Source organism: Myripristis murdjan, chromosome 1 (assembly GCF_902150065.1).
Source record: "Myripristis murdjan chromosome 1, fMyrMur1.1, whole genome shotgun sequence".
Lineage (NCBI taxonomy): Eukaryota > Metazoa > Chordata > Actinopteri > Holocentriformes > Holocentridae > Myripristis > Myripristis murdjan.
The window spans coordinates 23,091,382-23,116,194 of NC_043980.1; the positions used below are offsets into that span (position 1 = coordinate 23,091,382).

Consider the following 24,813-nt stretch of genomic DNA (forward strand, 5'->3'; position numbering starts at 1 on the left):
CAGTTTATATATACTAAATCCACTGTATAAGATGCCAGTTGATGAGCCTTAAAGAGTCTTATGCATGCACAAACTACATAAAACTAAAATTAAAACTATCCACCTGCTCTAATTCAGGGTCAGAGCAGACTGCAGTGTATCCCAGCGTGCACTGGGCAAAAGGCAGGGAAACACCCTGGACTGGTTGCCAGTGCATCACAGTTTTTGGATTTGAATTCCATTTTTCCATAGGGAGCAGAATTTAAATTTGAATTGCATGTAAAAGAAAAAAAGAAAAAAAAAAACAATTTGTATGATTTTCTGGCTACCATATGCTGTGAAATTAGTTGTGACAACACATTTTAATGGTGGCCAAAGGAAAACACACACACATACACACACACACACACACACACACACACACACACACACACACACACACACACACACACACACTATTGTCACTCCGAACAGAGATTAGCCTGCTTTATGCTTTATGCGTTAATTTCATACACATTGAGAGTCCTCTGGCTCAAGCCACTGTGACATCCCCTCTAGACTGGAGTGATATTTATCTATAGTGGTGAGGGGAGGAATTAATAAATGCCTCTAGAAGGCTGCTCACCACCAATGATCTGTCAGACTCAGTGTGTGTGTGTGTGTGTGTGTGTGTGTGTCAGTATAAACAAATTTGCAAATTTGAATAGGTCAGCTATGCAATCCAACTATCTAATTTTGAAAATGTTTTGGCTGGATGATTTACATCCACTAAGAATAGCTTTTCTATATTAATACATAATCATTGTTAACTGATGTTGGGATGAATCACACAGAGATGAATTATTTTAGGTGTACTCGAGTGCTTGCAGACTGGATTCCAACAAATCATGGCCATCTAAATTTGATAACTTTTAATATCCAGGGACCTAAAGAAAACAATGCCAATAATTCCCAGAGGCATAAGATGTTGTCCTAGACTCGCACTTCAATATGTTTATTCATTTATCAAAACATATTACAATGATTCTGTTCATCATTCAACAAAATTAAAGTATAGAACGTGAAATTTTCTTCTGCTGCGGTGATTAAAAGTTGAGAATATGGAGTATTTGTATTGAATATTCTACATGTTTAGGGCCATTTCAGTACCTTGGACAGATTCTATGAGGCCACATTTATGTACTTACTGGTTTGTAGAAAATGTGTGACCTGGAAATCAAACAGCAACATGTACTGGAACTGTCAACTACTTGAGTGTACTTTGTGAGCTTAGTGAGAGTTTACTCTTGTAAGTGGGTGGTTGCAGGAATGTGTTTCAAATTAATCGTTTTTCTTCATTTCATCTTTTTTTTGGATGAAGTGATGTTAGTGATGATAATGGAGAACTGAGATCAGGTTGCAGTGGATATGAGTGTGTGCGACAAGACAAGGCAGTCTGGCTTTACTAAAAGGAAAATAATAATAATGATGATAAAATAGCATATGTACCATTGCTATTTACAAAAATAAAAAATACACCAAATGTTAACCAAAAAAAAAAAAAGTGATTTTTTTCAGTCAGGTTGGTTGGTTGGTTGAGTATGTATCAGAAATCAGATAAATTACACAGAGTTATGAGCTGTTAAAGTAGAATCTCAGCTTTAAGATATGTTCTTCCTATCCTGCACCATATGACGGTGTAGTCTGCAGTCTGCCATTCTCAGAACAGAGACGAGTGCGAAGGGTTCACTCCACCCTCCTGTATGTGTGCTAACTAAACAGGCCATGAATAGCAAAAGATGGAAAATAATGACTGTCAGAATACCTTGACTGAATTTCTGGGAATAATGTACATTTTCTGCATTGCAATTGCATTTACACAGTGTGTATTGCATGTACCAAATAAATTGCATTTACCAGTACACAGCACATGTTGGTAAATGCAGTTGTAAGCTGTCATATTAACATGTTGTCTGTGTCCAGTACAGTGTTATATTTCCAGTGCTGCCAAGCCATAGATAATACATTATAAAACATGACATGCACCTTCATTGGCAAATCAATTCCAGTAAGGCTGTTGGAGATATAAAGTTTCTATAGGACACTGAGAGTATGTGAATAATAGCACTGTATTGTCAGTTACTTGCTTGCTTCTTTACTGTTGTTTATCTGTCAAAGATACTGTGTCTTTATTTTGTATTACAGCATAAGGGAATATGCAAACAATACACAAGAAATCTCATGAATGAAACATGCCTATCTTGTGCTGTTAAGTACTACTCTCAGTGTTGTTTGTGAACCTTTAGTGCGTTTAATTCAAGATGAACAGTTTCCAAGTCCTGATTCACATCCTAACGTGCTTTCCCCTGCAAAGTTACAACTTCCCAGAGGTTACAACTTCCTTTAAACAGATAGATAACAGATTTCCTTTAAAAATTTTACTACGCGCTGCAAAAACATTTTAACTAAGCCCCTATGTGAGTGATGTTAAAGTGAGAGAGTTTTGCTCTCTGAATAACAGATGACGCATATACTATTTGGTTTTGGTTGTGATTTTACCAATTCCTGTATATATGTTTTAATATCCTCATAATCTTAGCCAGATACTCAACATCAGTAGGTAATCAGAGATGGAAAATACATAATAGTAAGTACATTTGATTGAGTACTGTTCTTAAGTGTTTTCTTTCTGTATTGGAGTTTTTCCAGTTTCTGACATTTTGTACTTTTACTCAACTACATTTAGAGTAGAGCAGATAAGATTTTCATGCAAATCATACAGCATGACGCACTGAGCTGAAAGGAACCAACAGTATGTGGAGTAGACCTAACAACACTTCTTTCTTTCTTAACACTTATTTTTAAATGCAGGATCTTTACTTTTAGTGGACTGTTTTTTCCATCATGGCATTACTACTCCTAAGTAAAGGATTTGGGTACTTATTCCAACACTGTTTGTAATCCGCGCTGATGTCAACAACCTGCTAATAAGAATTTGTTGTGTTCCCCGCAGCACGGAAGTCCAAGAAGTTAGGTAAGCTGAAAGGAGTTAGCGAAGACCTGCAGGGCTCGAAGGACGGCCAAACCCCCGCTGGTGGAGTGGGAGGCGGTTACCTGTCCTCAGAGAAGGAGCTGAATGCCAGTGCTGCCAATGCCCTGGTGCCCCATGGGCCTGGGGTGGTAACACCTTTTCTGCCACCCTCCATCTGTAGCGTGTTAGAGCTGATTGAGCCTGAAGAGGTGTACTCTGGCTATGACAACACCCAGCCTGACACCACCGACCACCTGCTGTCTAGTCTCAACCGCCTGGCCGGAAAGCAGATGGTACGCATGGTGAAGTGGGCCAAAGTACTTCCAGGTTAGTGACCACTGGAGTGGTGGGCCCAGGCCTAAATGCTGTTCAGGAGTGTGTGTGAGCTAAAGTTGGGCAAGGTGTCACGACACCTGGACACTGTTGATCCAGGTTAGACAGTAAATGTTGATCTGATTTGACAAGAGGTCATTCTAATAACTTATTAAACAATCGGAGTTAGCGCTTTGTTTATTTTTGATTAAGAAATGGCGCTCAGTGTTTAAAGTGCTACCATGAATCCAAGAATTAGTTTTGAAGGTTTTTTTTTTTTTTTTTTTTTTTGCTTAGATGAGGTTTATTCATCTCACTCCTCTACTAAATTCTCTCTGTTAAAGTGCCAATCCATCATTTCCTTGGGCATAAAAATTTGGCCAAATACACAACAATTTTTGAAGAGTGGACAGTAGATGGAAAGGAACCCTTTTTTTAAAAGTACACACACACCCATATTCAAAGTATTCATAATCAGTACAAACAGAAGAAATATACAAAACACTTTATCAATAGCTCCGTCAAAGAAGCAGAAAGTGGGGGGAAAAAACAAAGTATAAACAAAGCCTGGTTGACTGTGTTTCAACAGGGTGCTCTGTGCCGCAATTATGGATTGGGACTTTAATGAGGATAACAGGCCTAGATCTTCACGGTGGATCTCTACATTTTAAGAATGCATCTCAGCTACTCTTGTCAGGTCACAAAACTTCCCGCCTTACCACCGACTGTGAAGCATAATGTATTTAATTTCCAATATTAGGTTGGGGAATTATTCTGCAAAGCTTCAACAAGATTAGCAATGGAATCCCATTTTAAGATTAAATAGAATCAAGATTAAGATTTCCAAATAGAACGAATTTACATCAGAGTTGTCAGATGTTATGTTTAAATGAATCTCTAATGTCTAACACTTTTTTCTTTTTTTCCTTTTTCCTTTTTCCTTTTTTTACCTGCAAGCCACAGCACAGACAGAATATTGTTTGAAACGAGATAAACAAGTTCCCTAAAATGTCAGTCAGTGGGAGACATATTAAAAGATGCCTTACAGGTAACTCTTTGAAGCTGTTTAATTTGCTGTATTGCAAATATTTGATACCTCCACGGTGTCTGCTTGCCGTATCCGGACGTATAAATAGAAGGGGAGCCAGACAGAAGGGTCAAAATGAGTGCCTTCGACTTTCAGACATGCCTCTGCCTGCGTTCGGTTTACTTAATGCACAGGACAACATGGAGGACTGAACCATATTGGTCCAACTATAAGAGTTACTACTGCACATTATATTCACAGGGAAGTCTATCGCTCTAATGGTGAACAGAGTATCAAAAGCAAAGTTAATAGTGCACACTGTTACTGTTATCTCATGCAAACTTTTTTACAGCCATGTCAGCAACATGATTAAGCTACTCGTGAAAGTTGTCATGTTCTTTTGCAGATTATAGACCATATACTCATCAGTCTTTCAGTGAAGTAAAGTAAGCTCATATTTTAATAATTATCCAGCTCAGTGCTATCGATTAGATCCACAGAGCACACAGTAATAAGCCAGTTGCTTAATTCTAACAGGCTTTGTAATAGAAGATGTTGCACAGCCTACATACCTATTGCAAAAATTGATATGTGACATGCGTTGTTTGGCAGACTGACATCCATGGGCTGAAATAGAATCCTTAAGCCTTGATAAGTCACTTGCATGTCCTCATTTGGCCTGTGTTTTGCATAAGGATGAGTGTCTTGCCAGAGAGTTTGATTGAGAGTTTGGCAAGTTTCCTATTCTACTCTATTTATGGAGCTCCATAGACAACACGCCAATAACTGGAAGCCTTGGGGGATTCGTGTGAAGCACGAACGGGTGAATACTCAGGGGTTGTTATCATGTCTAAACAAATATTGGCAAAAGGAAGCCATCATGCCACCATACTGTCGCATACCGGCATACACATGGGGCAGAATGCTCATACAGACATGCGTGTACAGGTAGAGCACACACATGCACAGAAAAGCAAATACACGGAAGGTTGTTGCCCAAGTCCAAATGAGTAAACTCAGTTAAATGTTGTCAGATATCCTCAGGATCCATGCTTTATTCTCTTCAGCTTCATCTCATGTTTGCTCTATGTGTGTGTGTGTGTGTGTGTGTGTGTGTGTGTGTGTGTGTATGTGTGTGTGTGTGTTAGGTTTCCGGGGCCTGCCCATTGAGGACCAAATCACCCTGATCCAGTACTCGTGGATGTGTCTGTCCTCCTTTTGCCTCAGCTGGCGCTCCTACAAACACACTAATGGACAGATGCTCTACTTTGCCCCCGACCTCATCTTTAATGAGTATGTCTACACTTCCTACAGCATACTGCACACATTTACCCACTATTATGCTCTTGATTTTAAATGATATTATATTTACATGATATTATTTTATATTCCAATTAAGGAATGTCACACTGTCCACACCTTTTACCTGTGTAATTGTAAATCTGAGTGGTAGAGCATCATCTCGAGGGAAGTCTTTGTGAAAGACAAGTCACACATAAAAAGAGGAGGAGGCAATCTGTATTGTCAGCACTTTAGCAGATTTAAAATACTTTTGGTCCTCTCTCAAATCCTGTGGCACCCCCGTTATACAAACAGGCCTATTAACCAATCAATTCCTTAGGTTACCTTGATTAAAGTTGAGTATGCCATACTTGGTTGTCAGTAAGTGAGCTAAATGTTGCTGTAAACTTAATTTCTGGTGAGGGAAATACTAGCATGGATATATTCAAAAGGGTTTCTTTGCCTCTCACCTCATGATATCTGAATTAAGATGGTTTCTATAGGTACCCACAGGTCTCCCCTTTGCAGACATGCCCACCTTATGCTAATCACATGTAGTTTGGGCCACAAACCATGCAGCTGTTTGCATGCAGTACAGATATTCTAAAGTGGTGTATTAGTGCAGACTGGGGCCTAAACAGGCTTGGAGTTGCATAAATTGGGTTTGACTGAAAAGCTAAGACTTGAGGATTCAATGAGTCCAGTTTTATTCATGTGTGATGATGTTAGTAGCCATTTCATTGTAGTGGGACCAGTTTTTTGAATCTTGACGTCACTGTATAAAATGACCTATTGTGACCTCTAGGATAATCAAAGCCTCATGAAACTTTACAACCACAAACAAGAGACCGGTAAGAGTATATAAGGTTTTCCAGGTATATTGACAATAAGGGTGAGTTTCTGAGCAATTTCCAGAACAGGATACTCACCATCCACTTGCCAAAAAATTCAGTTTTTAGAGAAATCTTCAGATGTCAAAAGTTTTTTTTTTTTTTTTTTTTTTTTTTTTTTTTTTTACACCAAATCAGAGCATGAATTTTTCTATAGTGTTCATCAAGGTCTTGGTGTCCTAAAGTGGTATTTTGGATGGATTTTTGAGCATTTTTATTAATTTTCAAGTGGTCAGATATTAAAGTGGTTAAATATTACACGGAATCTGCGTAACAAATGGGATCCACCCAAAAACAACTGTTGCTGTAACAACTTATGACATATAATTGAACATGGAAATGGAAATCATATGCTCCTATCAAAATGTTCTACCTCTTATACACTCTAGATAAACAAAAAATAAATAGGCACCTAACCTAAACACTTTATTTATTACAGTTTTATGACTATAATAACTTGACAGTGCTGAGCCATATCCAAAATCAATCTTGAGGTTCACAGCTTTCAGATGAAATTGACCACTTCAATGTAGCACCAACCATTGACTTTTTTTTTTTTTTTTTTTTTTTTTTTTATCTCCTCCTGAAAATCCCCTTTACTAAAATATGTATCTAGGAAAGGGCCAGTATGGTAAGGGTTAAAGGATGTGATGAAGAATTAATTAGTTTTGAAGTAACAAGTTGGTTGGGAAATGTGCTAAATAATTTACAATGCACAGTAATGCACAATATGAAGTGTGCTTGTCAGATTATTCATGTTTGGTGGAAGTCATGTGTACTATCCCATGTTTCACAGTAACTTACCATTTGTGCTAAAATAGAACTTTTATTCACATAACTGTTTTTCTTTTTTTTTTTTTTTTGGCTGAATTATAGTGAGATGCATGAGATGCATGAGTTTGGTTCACCAGCCTGCTTTTGACTCTTAATAATTTGGAGGTTTTGCTTTTTTAAGCACCTCATCAAATGTGTATTTTCTTTCATTTTCACTTTTAATCTGCATGCAAAAACATGAATTTGGCCACTGAATGTTCCCTCTGAATTGTTTTGAGAATGCTATCTGCTGTACCTGCATGGAGATCAGTCACAGAGCCAAAAAGTGTTTTTTATGGTAATTACTTTTCTTTCAGGAAGTGTTGACGTACTTAAAACAAGGTCATAATGTTGCATCTGATTCCTGGCACACCTCAAGGAAATTCTTTTGTTCCTTTGGACGGTAACTGCATCAGACACATACGATCAAAGCCCAGCAAGGGCAGTCTATGGGCCACTAGATCTGCCCTAATATATCTGAATAAGAGAGAGAGTGGAAGGGAAGTGTGAGAGAGCATATTCTTGTTGGACTTGTGGTTTACGGCTGATGTTGAGTTAGATGGTGGAGAATTAATCAAAAGGGAGGAGAGCAGCCTCTGTAGACTGCCTACTAAAGGGATCATGCTCAAACAGGTTTTTCAGTGAGATTAAATAAATTTCACTCCCAAGTTTTTGGCTCCTTCATTTTGACACAGACTCACTGTAATGTAAGGTCTGTGTGTTTGGTATGTTCAGATTGAAATGAGGAGCAAGTGTTAATACACAGAAAAATAAAATATTGAAGTTACATTTAGTGCTCTGCCTGACGAGGAGTTTCCCCAGTTGATTTACATTTGTCTGTTCAATATGATGCTTCCACAGTATATATATATATATATATATATATGTGTGTGTTATTCATATTTTTTATGACAGCACATCAGAACATGATTCTACACAAGTTACACTGTTGATAGAGCACATTCAATAATCAAATCAGTCACTTTTTTTCAGTCACTTTGGTTTTAAGTAAATGTAGCAGAGCATACAAACATTTTTGAGTTTTTAAAATTTCTAAAATTCATTATGCCAGCAGCCTAAAGATTCCAATTGCCGGCCAGTTTGAAATACTAGAATTACAGGTTAAAATGGTCTTATAACATACTTCTGTATTTTTTTTTTTTTTTTTTAATATTTAAACATTATTTCTTGTAGCAGGGGCATGGTCTGTGGAAAATATTTTGAGCAGCAGCAGCAGCAGCAGCAGTATTGAATTACTATAGAAATACTATAGGAACACTAAAGGTGTCAGTGTGCTTCTGTGCGAATTGCTATTTATCAATTTCATCCTCTCACTTTGAAGGTGTGCCTCATCAGAAATAGGCTACATTTGATCTATTTCATTTTATTTATTTTTTTTATCTTTAAAGAATGCCATAGATGATTTGAATCGTCAGCATGCATGAGGCAGCCCTAGTTGCATTTTTATTATGAATTAGCATATAATCAGTTTGCAAAGAAAGGATAGAGATGACATCTTCTTTGCATCCATGTAGTGATGACCGTCCTGACTGCTGTTGCAGTGTGTGACGCAATCGCAGCGGGCCTGCCCCACTGACAGATGGGTCTGCTATTCAGGCTGACAGTGCAGCTGAGATGTAGACCTGCTACATTTAGTGATGGCCTGGATGTCGGTCACATGCTCGGAGCTCTGTCAGGGCAGACTGGATGTCACTGCCATCCCCTCCGTGTCTTTATGGGCCTGTTATCAGGTCAAGTGCAACCCCCCCCACCACCAATCCCCCTCAGCTGAGGACAACATGCAGCTAGATTGTAACTCAGTCTTATACTGAGCATTATAAAGATGAGTACCAATAGTGTTTGGTTGCTTGCCTGCCTATTTAGTTTATTTTAGTTTGTTGTTTTTCTGTGTGTTGGCAAGTTCTTTGATCCCCACCATATTATTGTCCTAATAGTCCATAACTTTGCTGAGACTACTTATCCACGGTCTTTAGGGGGAATGGGCAGTGACTTGTTTCCATAGCTACTTAGTGCTTATTGACTCAGGGCATTAAGGCACTGAACAGACAATCCACTCACTCTGCTATTAGAGCCGAAATCACTCAATGATTGAGAGTGAATACTGAAAAGACAGATGTGCATTTTACGTCAAAGACAAAGTAAGCCTGCATACTCTGTGTTGTTTAGTCCTTGGTGTGCATTAAATGTTTGCAATAGATAAACAAAGGGCTTTCTTTAAAGTTCAGAGTCAGGAGTGGGCACTCAGACATGGTCATCATTAAATAAAGGTACATACCAGAGTAAGACAAGTTATATCTTAACTACTGCAGAGGCAGAAAGATCTAATTCAACTTATACAAACATGCTCTGGAAAGAATGATGTCGACGTAATGCAGCACCGAAACACCCTGTGCACCCCAAACAAAAAAACAAACACGCAAACATGCAAACAGTTGGCAGCGACTTCATTTTACATGGTTTTTGTTTGAAGGTACTTCCTCTCTGAAGGAATATTGTTCGCTATTTCCAGCAGTCAAAGGTGAATCTTGACTTTCTCACTACCTTTCGTTTCTCCCCAGTTTAGTGTTGCTTCCTGAATCTCTCACCATAGCAACTGTGAGCGAGAGTTCAATACTGAGAGAGAGAGAGAGGGAGAGAGAGAGAGAGAAAGATAGAGAGGATAGAGTGGAAATGAGAATGTGAGAGAGTGTGTGTGTGTCTGTGAAGGAGAGAGAGACGGAGAGAGAGAGACACGGAGGGAGAGAGAGGGAAAGAGGGAGAGAGGAAGGGAGGGAGAAGAAAGAGAGAGATTGCTGCCAGTTTTTTTTTTCTTCCCAAAACCAGCAGCTCATTTTGGGCAGTGATTCAGCAAAATTGATTTCAGGAAAAAAAAAAAAAAAAAAAAAAAAAAAAACGTGTGGAGACTTTTGAAACTCCAGCCCAAAGTTGTATCAAATGATGTTATGCTGCACTTTGCGAAACTGCTCACATACACAGTACTACTCAGTGGGGAAACAGGTCTATTCATCTCTGAAGCAAATAAGTTGTCACCGTGTATCAGTTATTTAGTCAGGCAGACAGACTCAGCTGTATAGTAAATACTGTAGAGCATTACGCTTCCTTATGCTTTTAATGGCACCATTATGTGATAATCTCCAATCAGCGGCTGCTGGTCCCCTCTACAGAATGTTTAGTCTAGTTGTTATCGCAGAGTGGGATCTCCGCCCTCGCTCTCTATGTAATGATGCGGTTTGACTGTATTCTATGTTGAACTCCAACTTCTTTCAACTCGAGCCACACCACTTGCATTTAATTATTATACTCTCGACACGATGGTGATTTATGGTGGAGAAGTGGCATCTAAAGCCAGTGATTCCCTCGAATTTGTGGCATCTGCAGAGCACATTTCTCTTTGGCGTACGGTTTCACTCCTCTACAGTTTCTTTCCTGTTTTTGTGCTCCCTGACGTGATTGTGATTATTTTGCTGAGAGAAAGAGAGTGAGAAAGAGAGAGAGAGAGAGAGAGAGAGAGACAGAGAGAAAGAAAGAGAGAGAGAGGGAAAGAGAGAGGGAGTGACAAAGCATATTGTGCACGTGTTTGCATGCATAATTGCATAAATGCATGTGTGTTTGCTGTGTACACCCTTGAAAATGATCACTCTGTGTATTTTGGGACTCCAGGCTGTTACTTTTCAACACAGCTTGTGTAAATAGCGCTCAATATGCATTATGTCGAAAAGTAATGCGTGTTGAACCAAACCAGACATAGAAATATGTTGGAAATGACACTGTTTTTTTTTTATTATTTGTTTGTTTGTTTTTTTATTTTTATTTTTTTTTTTTTTTGAGAGTGTGTGTCCAATCATGTTTCAGTGGTGGCTGGGGTCAGATGTGGGGTCTTTTTCTGCGCTGCCACAGCTTTAGAGGAGTGCTGCATCTGTGCTCTGTTACTGTACGCAGTGCTCTGCAATCTGGAGGGATTTGGTATTCTGCTCTTAGCCCATACTAGCTGGATGCTCCTCTATGGTGTGTGGAAATATTGTTTCACAAAGCTGAACTGCTGTGGTGGTGAATAGAGTTAGAGAATGAGCGAGTGAGTGAGTTAACGGCTACGTAAATCAGAATAAATGAACAATAAATGAACAGCTTAGTCTTGTGAATGGATGAAAAAAGTAAGAGTGGATGGATGAGTGAACAAATGAGTGAGCTAGTGATTGATTGAGTGAGTGAATGGGTGAAAATGTCATAGTGGCGATCCCTTGCTCTGCGTGCAAAATATTCCTCATTCTTCTTTTCAGTCTATATCAATAATGGCTTGAGGACTGCTTTTGTGTGTGTGTGTGTGTGTGTGTGTGTGTGTGTGTGTGTGGGGAGGGTATTTTGTGTGAAGCACTTGTGTTACATTTTGTTTGTATGAAAAGTGCTATACAAATAAAGTCTGATTGTTTTGATTTTGTTTTAGCTGTTTTTAAAACATTTGAGTAGGCTGTGTTTTCTTTTATTTAATAATTTTTCTTTTAGCAATTTTTTTTTCTTATTCAGACGCTGTAGTCGCTTACTCTATTAACTACAAGCTAATGAGCCTGGCATCAGGCAAATACAGCATTAACTGACTTTTGATTATTGCTCACTTTTGTAGAGGAATAATCACATAAAAAACAGGTTAGCCCCTCAACATGTCATGTAGACCGCATTAAAATTTTGCCTCTCCATTCAGTTTGTGTTGGAAAACAGCATACAACTCAAAGGGGCATCACGTGTCTGATAGACATCATGCACTGCATCACTATGATTGTTGTAGTTCACTGAAAATAGCCACAAACATATATCTCTACAACTTTAATCAGACATTACACAAGCCAGCAGCTGAGCAGATAAATACTGCCTTCATCAGGGTTGCACTGCGGTTCATTCATGCCTCATCAAAACAGGCACTCAGAGATATAAATTGTTGCAATATCTTGGCCTAAAGAGAGGGGACATTGCACGTTTGACTCCTATCAATCAACACATGCCATCCTTCATGATCTAGGACACTGTCCACAGGTGATTGTTGGAGGGAGAAATTAACAGTGTGACAGTCAGGCGTGTGTATCGCAGGTGCTGTCACACCAGTCACACAAAAGCCCAAAATATTTTGACATGCAGACTTAATGTCGGGGTGTCGTGGGCCGCTATGTGCCATGCCACACTAAATAACCCTTGTTCACAAACTTTGTATTTGCGAACAATGCTAGAAATTGTCATCCGTGTCAAAACTGTGTCAAAATCACGCTGAAATCATGAAGTCTGACCCTGGTATGACATGCTTTAGTACGTGACTGCATTCAGTAGGTTTCTGTAAACTGCACTGAGGAAAAAAAAACAAATGAAAAAAACCCACCAGGCTCACACTGCAGCCCAGTGCATCACAGTGCAGTGCCTGAAATAAATGTTAAGCAGAAGTATACTTTGGCTTTTCATTTAACTGAGCCGGCTGTCCAGATATTATCAATAGAAGAAGTGCAAGAAGTGAATGACCAAGTCAGTGGGTGAGTTCAGTAAAGCTCAATAAGTGAATTTATTTATATATATATAACTTGCCTGTAGTTAAGGAATGTAGTTAAGCGCTCTAACAGTGGAGCAGGAGGAGAGCTTTAAGACAAATTTGGATACCATCATCGCTCTCCTCACCTTCTCTTGTGCACTTTCTCCAGGGACCGTATGCAGCAGTCGGCCATGTACGACCTGTGCCTGGGCATGAGGCAGGTGAGCCAGGAGTTCGTGCGACTGCAGCTAACCTACGACGAATTCCTCTCCATGAAGGTCCTGCTGCTTCTCAGCACAGGTAGGCAGCAGGCATCGTGTGTGTATGCGTGAAAATACTACAGGAGTAAAGAACGAGTGCCAGTGTGTTGATCCAAGTGTATATTCAATATATGAGAGGAGGATGCAGGAGTTGGAAAAAAAAAAAAGCTCCCTTAAAATTCAAGCGTGTTCCACTGCACCGTGTGTTCCTGTGTTCTATATGGATGTGCTGCTCTGCGGCTTTAGCAAAATTCAGACTCTGTGCCACATGAGGTTTCTTTTACTGTAGATCCATAAGCAGAGAAACAAGTACATCACTCGAGAGCGGCCAAGGAACATGCAGGGGAATGTGAATACGATAATGTATGATGTATATGGGTTTACAACTACTAGAAAAAAAAAATCCACCTTATTATTGAAACACCTCGCATTTCTGGGCTCATTTTGTTAATTTGTTAAGTTTTTCTTAGTTTCGTGGATAATTGGCCAAATGCACATGATGTAAACCATATTTTAACATATCTAAAACCATAAGAGTAAATGTCTCTTCAACTTCTTAGAGCCAAAACGCTTTTTTTTTCTCTAGCAATGATCAGCTGTCATAGAGGGTTAAATTCATCATATTATAAAAGCAGAGGTATTAATTTCTCCACAGACAGGAGCCTCAATAGACCAAAATGCCACAAGACAGGCTGCATTTTGAATAAAGGGTGCAACTTTTGCTCTTTCCCAGCTGGAAAACCTCTCTTGTTCTTATTATCGCTATCACTATTGCTTCCAACTCTCTCCAGCTCTTTCCAATGTAAAACCCATAGCTGAGTGCAACAAGATCAGGCAGGTTCTCAGCGTTATCGAGAGGAATTCTGGGAAATGTAGTAAATCACTAACAAGGGAAATTGGGTACAACAGCAAGATAGAGTAAAATTTCCATAGAAAATGAGTTCTGTAACGTACTGAATTGATTTTTGATGTATAACAGTGTAAGGGCTTTTCCTTGCAATCAGCTGGCATTAGGTCAGGCTGTGCCATGCTAAACATCACATTTGCTGCAGACTGGTCATGACAAGCCTATGTTAAGAGTGTGTGGACAGTCAAAGTATCTGTAGAGCTGCTGCATTTAGGAGAGCTTAGTTTATGTTTGTTGTGTGCAAGAGTTTACTTTATTTAGTGTGGTTCACCTCCACTTTCTTCTATAAGTCGTCCTCCTTCTGACTTGGCTACTTTGGTGATAGCAATTACTGGATGTTTCTCTTTGAAATCCCTGTATTTTAAAACACCACATGGTCTCTATCATTATTGTTCAAAAGCATTTGAATTTGACTCCCTCCTGTTGAACATGAAACAGCGTCAGTGCTGTAACACCAATTTTTGTTGAGAGAGAGAGAGGGGGAGAGAGAGAGAGAGAGAGAGAGAGGGTGGGTAGGGGAGAGTTGTGTCTATCTATTTGAGGAGTCCTCATGCAGGTCAGACTTAAAACTCTTTGAACCTCAGCACCAGTGCCAATCTGTGGGAATAGTTATTAGAGGGGAATTTATTTTTTTACTTATTGAGATTTCCCAGAGTGGTGCAGGGTTTCTAGACTCATATGGCCCAACACGCCCCTTGCAAAACTCACCTCTTTCCAGCATTACAGGTTTTTCAGATTTAGATTTGTAAGTCGCTCTAGACAATGATGTCACCATTTAGTTGACATCATTGAGTGCAATAGTTGAGTGCAATGGTGGAATAATAGTAGTAATAATAGTAATAGTAGTATGAGCTAATATCCTTAGATCACTAACATTATAAGTAATGAATAGTAAGGACTGCAAAGGATCAAAGCCATAATGTCCTGACAATATATGGCAAAATTCTCTGTTTCTCACTGACAACATGATAGAGAAGTTTTTTTTCCTGCTGTGACAGTTTTTGGGGGAAAAAGTAAAAAGAAATTTTAATTGAACTGGTTCCAAAATATGAACTGAAAAATATTTCATTCTGAAACCCAGCACTCTCGGATCTTACTGGACAGACTGACCAGGTACAGGACAGATATGATCCAGTTGGAAGGTCCGCAGGTTTTTGTAAAAGAAAATGAAGGAAATCTAGCCTAGTTGGACTGTTATCTTAGTCCTCCATTTTTGAAATTCACTTTCAAAAGCATTCTGTTATATTTTGGAACAAATATAAGGGACTTTTTGGCCAATGCAAGAGAGTGATGGTTAAGAGAGGAGGATTTTGCTTCCCATGCAGTACCTATAGTACATTTTCTGGAGCATGAAAATTTGTTACCAGCAGATTTATTGAAAACATATTTCCAGGCCTTGGAGTGAGATGGTTTTGGCTTAACAATACGATATGGAAAAGGAGGTGTCTAGGCATTGTCCTGATATAAACTCAGTGTTATTAGGTTCATCTACAAGCAGGGAAGCTCTGGTTGGACTGAAGCTGTCGGACGGTAGGGGAGGGAGCAGGAGCAGAGTGAAAACACACTGTGGAGAGGATAAGAAACCAAGAGGGAAAGAGAGATTTAGGGAGCGAAATCAGACAAAAGTTGACAGTGTGAGCTTGTGGTGGTGAGAAAGAGACAGGTGCATAGCTATAGGGAGAAAGAAAGAGGAAGACAAAGAGAGCGGCGGTGGGATGGGTGGGTAAGGGGGGGCGGAGGGGGGTGTCCTTCTGTTGCTGTGGCCTCCCTCTCCTCTCCTGGCTGGTCCTCTGGAGGTTTTCCAGAGAGCCCTGCTGTAGTTAATAAAGGCCAGTCAAGCACCAGGCATTGCTCCAAGACCTGCTATTTTTCTCCACTTCCTTCAAACCTGGGCTGGAATTTTCGAGGGAAAGCGAGCAAATGAAAGCAGGGATAGGGAAAAGTGAAAGTGAGAATTTAAGGTGTCGGAGTTGCACTGACTGTCAGAGCAATTGCTATATTCTGCTCTGCATGTTTGATTTAGTCGAGATAGCAGCGGTGCAGTGTGAGAGGGAGGAAAATGAGCTTGCAGGGCTTCATTACTGATGTGTTGCAGAGAAATTCCTGTCCTCCCTGTCCAGCTGCACCGTACCTGTCCACTCTGGCATCTGCATGATGGAGCGACTGTGTGGCTGTTCTGCAAACATTTCAGCTAAGCACTTCCGAATTGTTTCAAAACAAGCAGTCCATTTCTGGATTCGCTGAGGTACTGTACCAAGTACTGTACAGCCATTCAGAGATAATGTCAAGGGCTTGTGTAAGGAGTAGTTGCAGAAATGTTTACAGAGGAGTTGTCAGAACATGTCAACTGAGCAAGTACTATGGAGTCACTGAGTGTGTGTGTGCCTTTGGGGCGGTGTGCAAAATGTGTGTGTATCTGTGTGTGTGTGTGTGACAGAGAGAGGGAAAGAGAGAGCGGGAAGGAGAAAGAGAAAGAGAGAAGGGCTGTTATTCCTCTCTGACCTTGGCTAAGGTTTCACTGAGCCTGCGGTGTCTCATGTGACCCTGTTTGGAATTGGTACAGGAGCGGTGGCCTGCTCAAAGCAGTCACACTCCTTCAGGTCAACACAGAAATGCATAATATTGTGAGATTATCTATGGTAAACAGTTTCTTTTATTATACTTTACCTTGAAATGGCCGCTGAGCCTCATGCCACATGGATTTAAATGTAAAGTGTGTTTATTAATGAGATAAGCTCAATTCTTGTGACACGTTTTTAAAGCAAAACATGTAAAACCTTGATAACTGAATCACACTACATAAAATATTAACATTCTCATTTTAACCATTCAGTAATATCATGCATTATCATGAATTTTCTTTATGTTTTTGACCATGTTTTGATTAAGATGTCCTGTTAAAGACAGGATCTTAAGGCTTGTTATTGTAGACGTGCACGGGGCCAGTTGCAGAATTGCTTAATCAATAGAATCAGGTATTAAATCAAGACCAAAAGCAACCCTGTCAGTAAGGTATGTACCAGCAACCCACAGCAGGAAACTGCATGTCTTTAAACGTCACATGTGCTGAATGGGAGCATGTTTCACAATGGCATCTCGTCGAGCTGTATGAGTTATGTTTGGCTGTTTATTGTAAGTGCCGGAGAAAAGAGCTTCCCTGGGCTTTCAGTACACATAATAAAGCAGCTCTGCTCAAATTTCCACATGACAGATAGATTCCCATTGAAAACTCTCTCTACCTGCAGTGAAAATCCTTTTAACACCAGTTACTCCAGTGGTATAAATGCCCCAGTTTGGGTCAGGCCATGGTAATGCCCCTAATGCTAGGCCAGTTTCTAATCAGGGAATATGTGGGTCAGTAGGAGCAAAACACAAAGTCCAAATGTGTCCCTCGGTTTTAGCACATTCCTGTCATGTTGACCATGAAATAAGCACAGAAATCACCACCTCTGTCCTATGATCCACTCTGTTTTTACCTTTTGTTTTTGTCCCTCGGCTCCATATTTTTGCCATCTGAAATCTAGTAGTCTGGAGTTAATACATGAGAGTGTGAGAGGTGAGAGGCAGACAGACACAAACACAGTTATTGACCTACAGTCACCTGTCTTCAAAAAGATGCAAACTAAATGACAAGATGTAGATTTAGATGTAGATGTTGTTTCTGTCAAACAGAGACACGTTTTTTTTTTTCTTTTTTTTTCCCGCGGCATTGACTAAAGGTAAATCAGAGGCATTCCAGCTGCCCATTACACAGGGAAATACCAGATTTATTTGTAATGAATAAAACTTTTTTCTTTCTTTCTTTCTCTCTTTCTTTTCTTTTCTTTCTTTCTTTTTTTTTTTTTTTTTTTTAAGAGGAATCTACTCAGCAATTGGGCTCCACATTTTCACAGTCCACTCTTGTATTTATCTTTTCAAGTTTCAAAGTCTTACGCTTTCAACAAGACCATAAAAATGTATGACAGAGTTTACTACTGTCTCTTTTCAACATGTTGAGCCATGCTGTGAATGCAGAGGAATCCAGTCCTGGAGCCACTGGTGAGGACTATTAACTAATACAACTACACGCTTTTGGGAGCATAAACTCTGTCCTGTGGCTTCTCTGATGGGATGAAAATAATGACTTCTAAAGCTTAGCCATGGCCCAAACTGCTTTATGTGATAATGACATGCCCTTAATGGAGTGATATGTGGACTAGATGTGTTCTATGATGTCCCACAATGTATAAATCACATTTACTAATATGATTTAATATTCAGCCAGTTACCAAGTATATGTTAATAATTTAGTTGGGGATTTTTCCACATTACAGTTTGATTAGTAACAGAAGCAGTGTTTTGCAGTTCTTCTGATCATGACAACAGTGTGCATTGGAGGTCTTAGCCATTGCTGAAGGGTAATTGAAGGCATTCCCTGAGGCTAATTTGAGGAGCTCTCTTTGAAAAGCGAGGTGTTTCTTAATCTGGTAGCCAGTAGCTGAATGTCATTTAAGAGTGTTGGCAGACGTCCATATCTATGACTTTGTCCTCTACAGAGAGGGACAGGAGGGTGGGGGTGCCTCTTTATTTCAATGCATCCTCAGGACATGGTGTAGTTATCTCATTCCTCACATCTGCCTGCATCTCTCCCATTATACTGTCTTTGAGTTAAAGCCGCAGAGCAAATGATGAAACGATACTTAATCGAGTTACTCTTACTAACAGAGAAAGATGATGACATCCCGCATTTAACGTCCTGCATGATAAATAAGATTTGGTTGACCTAAAAAAAATTCTTAAGTCCTTGATGCACATGAGGATTATTGTTCCCTCTTTGCTGTCACTGTTGTACACATAAAAACTAATTACCACTTGAAATGGCGTAAGTGGTTGTAATTAGTTGCTAACTAGGCTTAGGTCATCATAACACAGAAAAAAAAATGTCCAAAAAAGGGCTACTGCGTGGGAGCTTGAGAAAAATCCACTGTGCACTCTAATTGCGCTTTATAGAGTGATAAATGTTCTTATTAAAATACCACAAATGAGGACACACTTGAAAAAAAGGTCTCTTTGCTTTGCTTGTGATTGACATAATTGTATATTTCATTAAATGAAATGAATCCCTGCCTGCCAGTCATGTCCAGTGGCTAAACAAACTGTATTACTTCATAATAAATGTGTACAAGATGCACAAATGGTGCGAAACCATTCATAAGTCCAATTCATTTTGTTGGCCAATATTCAGACTGTTACATTTAAAACAATGCTATTAGTAAGTTGTTATATCCAGTTTATGACAGTAGGTATGTATCTTCCCCAGTTCCCAAAGAGGGTCTGAAGAACCAGGCAGCATTTGAGGAGATGAGGGTTAACTACATCAAGGAGCTGCGGCGTTCAGTGGGAAAAGCAACTAACAACTCTGGCCAAACCTGGCAGCGCTTCTTCCAGCTCACCAAGCTACTGGATGCCATGCATGATGTAAGTACCCTTGCTCTGTCTGCTTCCTATGCCAGTTGCCCACAGTACAGCACAGACTTCCCTTGGCAGCTTCTGCGTGTGCCATGCCTTCACACAGGGAGGAAAGTGTCCAATAGCACTTTGTGCTTCTCATATCAGTGGAAATGTTTTGAGTAAAACGGCAACACAGTGGATTTGGCTAATGCATTTACTTAGCGGGTCAATGGTACTGTGGCCTGGAATAAGGATTATTGCATCCAGTCTCTCCCTGAGGGGGAGGTTATTTTGGAATAGGCAGTGACCAGCCTGTATTGGTGAGTGGAACAGAAGGGAATCAATGCCAGCTCACTGTTTATTGGATCAGTACACATGGCTCCCCCCAACAAATGTGCTAAATCACTATTCCTTTATTCATGGATCAGCCAGGATGTGACATTACAACAGTGTGGATAAAGTTAGAGTCAATGGGGGAGAGGCTAGAGAGATAAATGACCAGGCTTCACTGACTTTAATGACTGAGTGAATAGGGTTAGTACTAAGAGAGATGACCCTTCTTAAAGGAAGTAAAATCTACAAAAACAACAGTGGTACCCCCTAGTGGTGAGCTAAAAAGATTTCTTATGAGGTCAGTGCCCCTATAGAGAGCAACATTCACTGATACATATTGCCATTCATGTCTTTAATGCACTGTAGTGTATCTATCATATAGTTTTAAAAACATGCATATAAATAATGCAATCCTCAAATAAAGCAGAGGCCAAGGGAAGGCAAGGTGAAGAGTCACGGAACTAGTAAAAGCCTGCAGTGGCAATCTGCATGTGTATAATAATTTGCATGCATGAAGTAATGAAAAGCTGTGTGCATCGCACTGAACGGTGTGCCTGTGTGTTGTCCAGCTGGTGGGGAACCTATTGGACTTCTGTTTCTACACCTTTCGTGAGTCCCAGGCCCTGAAGGTGGAGTTCCCTGACATGTTGGTGGAGATCATCAGTGACCAGATACCAAAGGTGGAGTCAGGCCTCACCCACACACTCTACTTCCACAAGAAGTGACTCACTATATACAGCTAGGGGAGAAACAACATTCATAACTGGAAGAGGGGAGGAAATAGATCAAGGAAGAGGAAATGTACAAGGAAGGCCTGACCTGTGGCCGACACCTGTTGCCCAATATGCCAGCAACCTTCTCCCAGGCAGGAGGGGAAGTGACATGGTGCCCAGAACAGAAGAAAAGGGGAGAAGGATTTGACCCTTATTCTGCAGTCACCTTGGGCTGGTCAGAGCTGTGAATAGTTGTTGGAGTCTAGTACGACACACTGAGAAGGACTTGTGACAAATGTGACAAAGCATCCCTAACCCCCCCTGCCCCAAAGACGATAACAGTATTTTCTATGGAGATAAAGCCATACATTTCTTAGAATGCGCTAGATACATTCACTACGCACACATTTAGAGGGGAGTTCTCACTGATACACATGCTGTCCACATGCATTCACACAAATGCACAGATGCACTCCACATGCACTAAAATCAGATCCGCAAATTCCCTCACAATTTTAGGAAAAAAAAAAAATTGCAAACATTAACTGTGGCTTATGCATTCTTTCACAAATAATAGCACCACTCTGAGAATATGTAAAAAATAAATAATTATGCCAATACTTAGATTTTGCTTTGCAGTGTAGTGACAAACTGCAAAACCACAGGGCAAAGGACTTTATTAGGAGGCACACTTTCAACAGAAATTTTAGACTATCTGTAATGAGAAAGGTCTATTTGAAAATACTCCAAGGGCTATACAAGCGTCATCATAAGCTGAATAGTGACATAAAATCTAACAAGTCCAACTTTGATTCTCGATTGGTGTGAACGCGACACCCGTCTTTAACATCCACATACTCAGTTTTTTTTATTGAAACATGTAGTAAAACAATCAAAAACTAATATGCAAAACTTCAGAGCTAAAGCTGTTTTGAAATATGTTTCTATTGTGTGAAGAAAACTAGAGGACAATGCACGTACAGCTACCATGTCATAAAGTCACTATTTAAGGCTTTGTGGTGTAGAATTAAGACAATATTGTTGAATGATTATCTTGTGCAAATGTTCGGGAGTACTAGAGAATGGAAAACACCATGCACTTACAAAAAGGATTTCAGTGAGTCTGCTGGTAATGGATTTGACTGAGGTGCATCCATAGTAATTGCTGTCATTTGTGTAATCTCCAGAGCACCCGTCCAAATGTCCGTTTTTACTCACAATGAAGCAAAACCAGCCCTTTGTGAACCAACACTTATCTACTCTTCCCAGAAATAATAAAAGCATTTTTATAAAAGTGTGTTGCAAAGGTTTAGTTTTTGACAAGCCAGTCATTTTACATTAAGGTGCTTCATTTCTACAAAGCCAGGCAAAACATAACATAACATGTACAGTAACTTCGTAGACAGTCCATGCAGTACGCTATGGGCGCAGTTTAAACATGCATACTCTGTAATGTTGATATAATCTGAAAAAAGGAGCATTACTCTGCAGTGCTTACAGCAAATGGCTAATGTATCAAAACTAGGCAAACGTGTACAGGTATTAACTTGCTTACAGTCACATTCTATTCAGCTGTTGTACAGAAAATGTTTTGAGGTACATGTTGATGAATGCTTGATAAAGAACTGACTATTGCATTGGTATGGTCACCTTTCCTGCTTCTGTGTTTCTCATTTCTCTTATCTTTGGGCCAAGTACTATTATAGGTATGGCAGGCCTAGTCATCTGGACCATTAACTTGTCTCACACCCCACTGGTTTCTGGGTGGTTGTGGAACACTACTGTGATGCTACTGAAAAGCGATAGAGCCGCTGGGGAAGAAAAACAGTGGGGGCGTGTGATTATTTGTTTTTGTGTGCCCTGTGAGTGTGTATTTACGTGTGTGTGTGTGTGTGTGTGTGTGTGTGTGCGTGCGCGTATGCATGCGTGTATGGGGTAAGATTGTGTGTGTTTTTCCTGGCAAGCATGTGCATAGTTGATCTGCTCTTTCAGCGTGGGTATTATGCATTTATGTTATAGGATTAGCCATATCCTATTTCCACATTTAGATTTGCACAGAGGAGATACAATGTGAAATGAGGCATTAGTGCAGCTAGCAGGAATTGTCTGTTTTGATAAGTAACTGTGATGATGTGGGGAAGACTTCTGCATGATCACCCAGCCTAAAGTTAGACTAGTCAACATGACATCATTAGTAACAGCGGGATGGTACACTACTTGTGTTTGTGGCCTCACCTCTCACGGTGACGGCGCTGTGCTACATTATGTCTCTTGCATGGCGGTGGTGTGTAAATATGGATGCACAAAGGATGGGGATGGCAGGATCACAGCTATGGTATCATTTGCAGAAAGGCCTCATTTTACATCCTTGTCTTTATTGTGTATTATTGTGTTCAAGTTGTGAAGGACCCTGAAGCTAATCTCTCACTTTGTTTCTTTATTTTGCCCCCCCGCCTCCCCTTCCTCCTTTTTTAAGGAAAAAAAAAAAAAACTATGTCAAAAGGTTCATAGGATGAATGGGAAAGTATTTTTGAGAGAATTATATTTTGCTGGAAAACAATATTTAAGTACTTTGTCTAAAAATGATATCCTTTTTGTAAAATGAAATGTTAATGCATGCTTTTTGATGAGATGTTTACATTGTATTTAAAGAAGGGAAACTTGTGCCTTTTTATCTCACCTGATTTACAATTTTACAGTATATATTGTAAATAATACAGCAAGTCCTTATGTTGAGTATAGTATGAAACATTTCTACTTTAACCATCTTGTTGGAATTTTGGAAATGTGTGTTTCCCACTCGCCATGTTCTGTGTGTTGGATCATAGAGAAGAATTTATAGTAAGGTCGGCGCCAGAATGGGCCAGATAGAGAAATGAATGTATCAAACATTGTGAGAGACTTATGGAACTTACTACCTGAATGTTAGAGAGAGTACCTTTATTATCTTCTTTTTAAGTAAAGTTATTTGATTTTGCATTTTTTTTTTTTTTTTTTTTTACTTTTTGCATTATTGTTCATGTGGCTCAAAAAAAAAAAAAAAAAAAGAAGCAAAAAGTATTTCTTATTTTGTAACAGATAAATGTATCAGTGATGGATCCATGAGTTGTTGCTGTTGAAATGATTTTCCTAACCCATGGCGGTATTGTTGATGAGCACCACAATAAAATCAAGAAATCACAAACTATTAAAGCTGGAATACCTGAAAACATTTTCTTGCCTTTTCAGTTTTAAAACCCGAGCATTGTGCCCACACCGTGAGCAGAGGGACGATAAAATGATGGATGTTAACGAATTTGCAAGAACTTAGCTTCAGCCAATTTGATTGTCGCTGAGTTCCTCTGAGCTGTAAATGCTGTTCTGACTACCATAAGGAGAATTTTTCTCCCACAAAATAAACCAATTGGACCCAAAGAATGGCGAGAACAAGCTTAATGCAAACAATGTAACTAAAAATCTACACGTTAAACTGCTGATGTGATGAAGTTAACACAGCCTCGATATGACCCTTCTGCCTTCCAGAAATATGCGGTCTACCTTTTGCTGATATAACTTCATCCGGGAACTGTTTAAATAATGATCACCACTCACTACCATATAGAAAACAGTAAAATAAAAACCTTTTCAGTCCTTAGAGGTAATGGTATCTCTAAAGCTGTCTCGTTTTAGGCATGAGTGACTCGGAATCTGTTCAATTTTTTGCTTGTTTCACAGTACACTATAGCATACAGCACCATATATGGAGTCATGTCATTGCCATTTTATGTTCATAGTCACAAATCGGGTGTAGACACTAAGCCATATCTCCATAGCCATGGCAGAGCATTTCTTATTAATAGATGGTGTTTTAATTCCAAAAATGACTTTTTACTCAAATGCTTTGTACAATATTTCTCAGCAACTATCCAGAGAACATAGATATCCTTCAACATAAATGAATTAAAAAAAAAAAAATCTTTGAAACTTACTACTGTACATCTTGATGCAGATATTGCCATACCTGTGTTTGCAAAACTATTGCAGGATTCTAATAAAATTGTTAAATAAATTGATTTGATGTCACAGATTGGTTTTGTTTGTGTGTGTGTGTGTGTGTGTGTGTGTGTGTGTGTGTGTGTGTGAAGGTGTGTGTTGAAAGTGGTGCTTCCAAATAGTAGCATGAGACAGAATGATAGAGAAGGTGTCCTGCGTCTGATTGCTCGATCAGGATGGATCCAAAACAGCTGTATTTGGTGGCCTAGGGAGGATAATGAGCCAAACATCATGCAGTTTGCAAAAAAGAAATGGTGTGGAGGAGCAGCAGACACAGCAGTCAGCATCAGAGGGAAGGG

The 24,813-nt window shown here is 39.6% G+C and overlaps 1 protein-coding gene across 1 annotated transcript in view; it reads left to right on the forward strand.

Annotated features, from left to right (window-relative positions):
* Positions 1–24,534, forward strand: part of nr3c2 (nuclear receptor subfamily 3, group C, member 2) — an 85,526-nt gene extending 60,992 nt beyond the window's left edge. Inside the window, exons 5-9 of the mRNA XM_030052476.1 lie at positions 2,972–3,316; positions 5,477–5,621; positions 13,009–13,139; positions 19,306–19,463; positions 20,339–24,534. Coding sequence (XP_029908336.1) covers positions 2,972–3,316; positions 5,477–5,621; positions 13,009–13,139; positions 19,306–19,463; positions 20,339–20,494 — 935 coding nt within the window. The 3' untranslated portion in view covers positions 20,495–24,534. The remainder of the gene's footprint in view (positions 1–2,971; positions 3,317–5,476; positions 5,622–13,008; positions 13,140–19,305; positions 19,464–20,338) is intronic.
* The last annotated feature ends 279 nt before the right edge of the window (positions 24,535–24,813 follow it).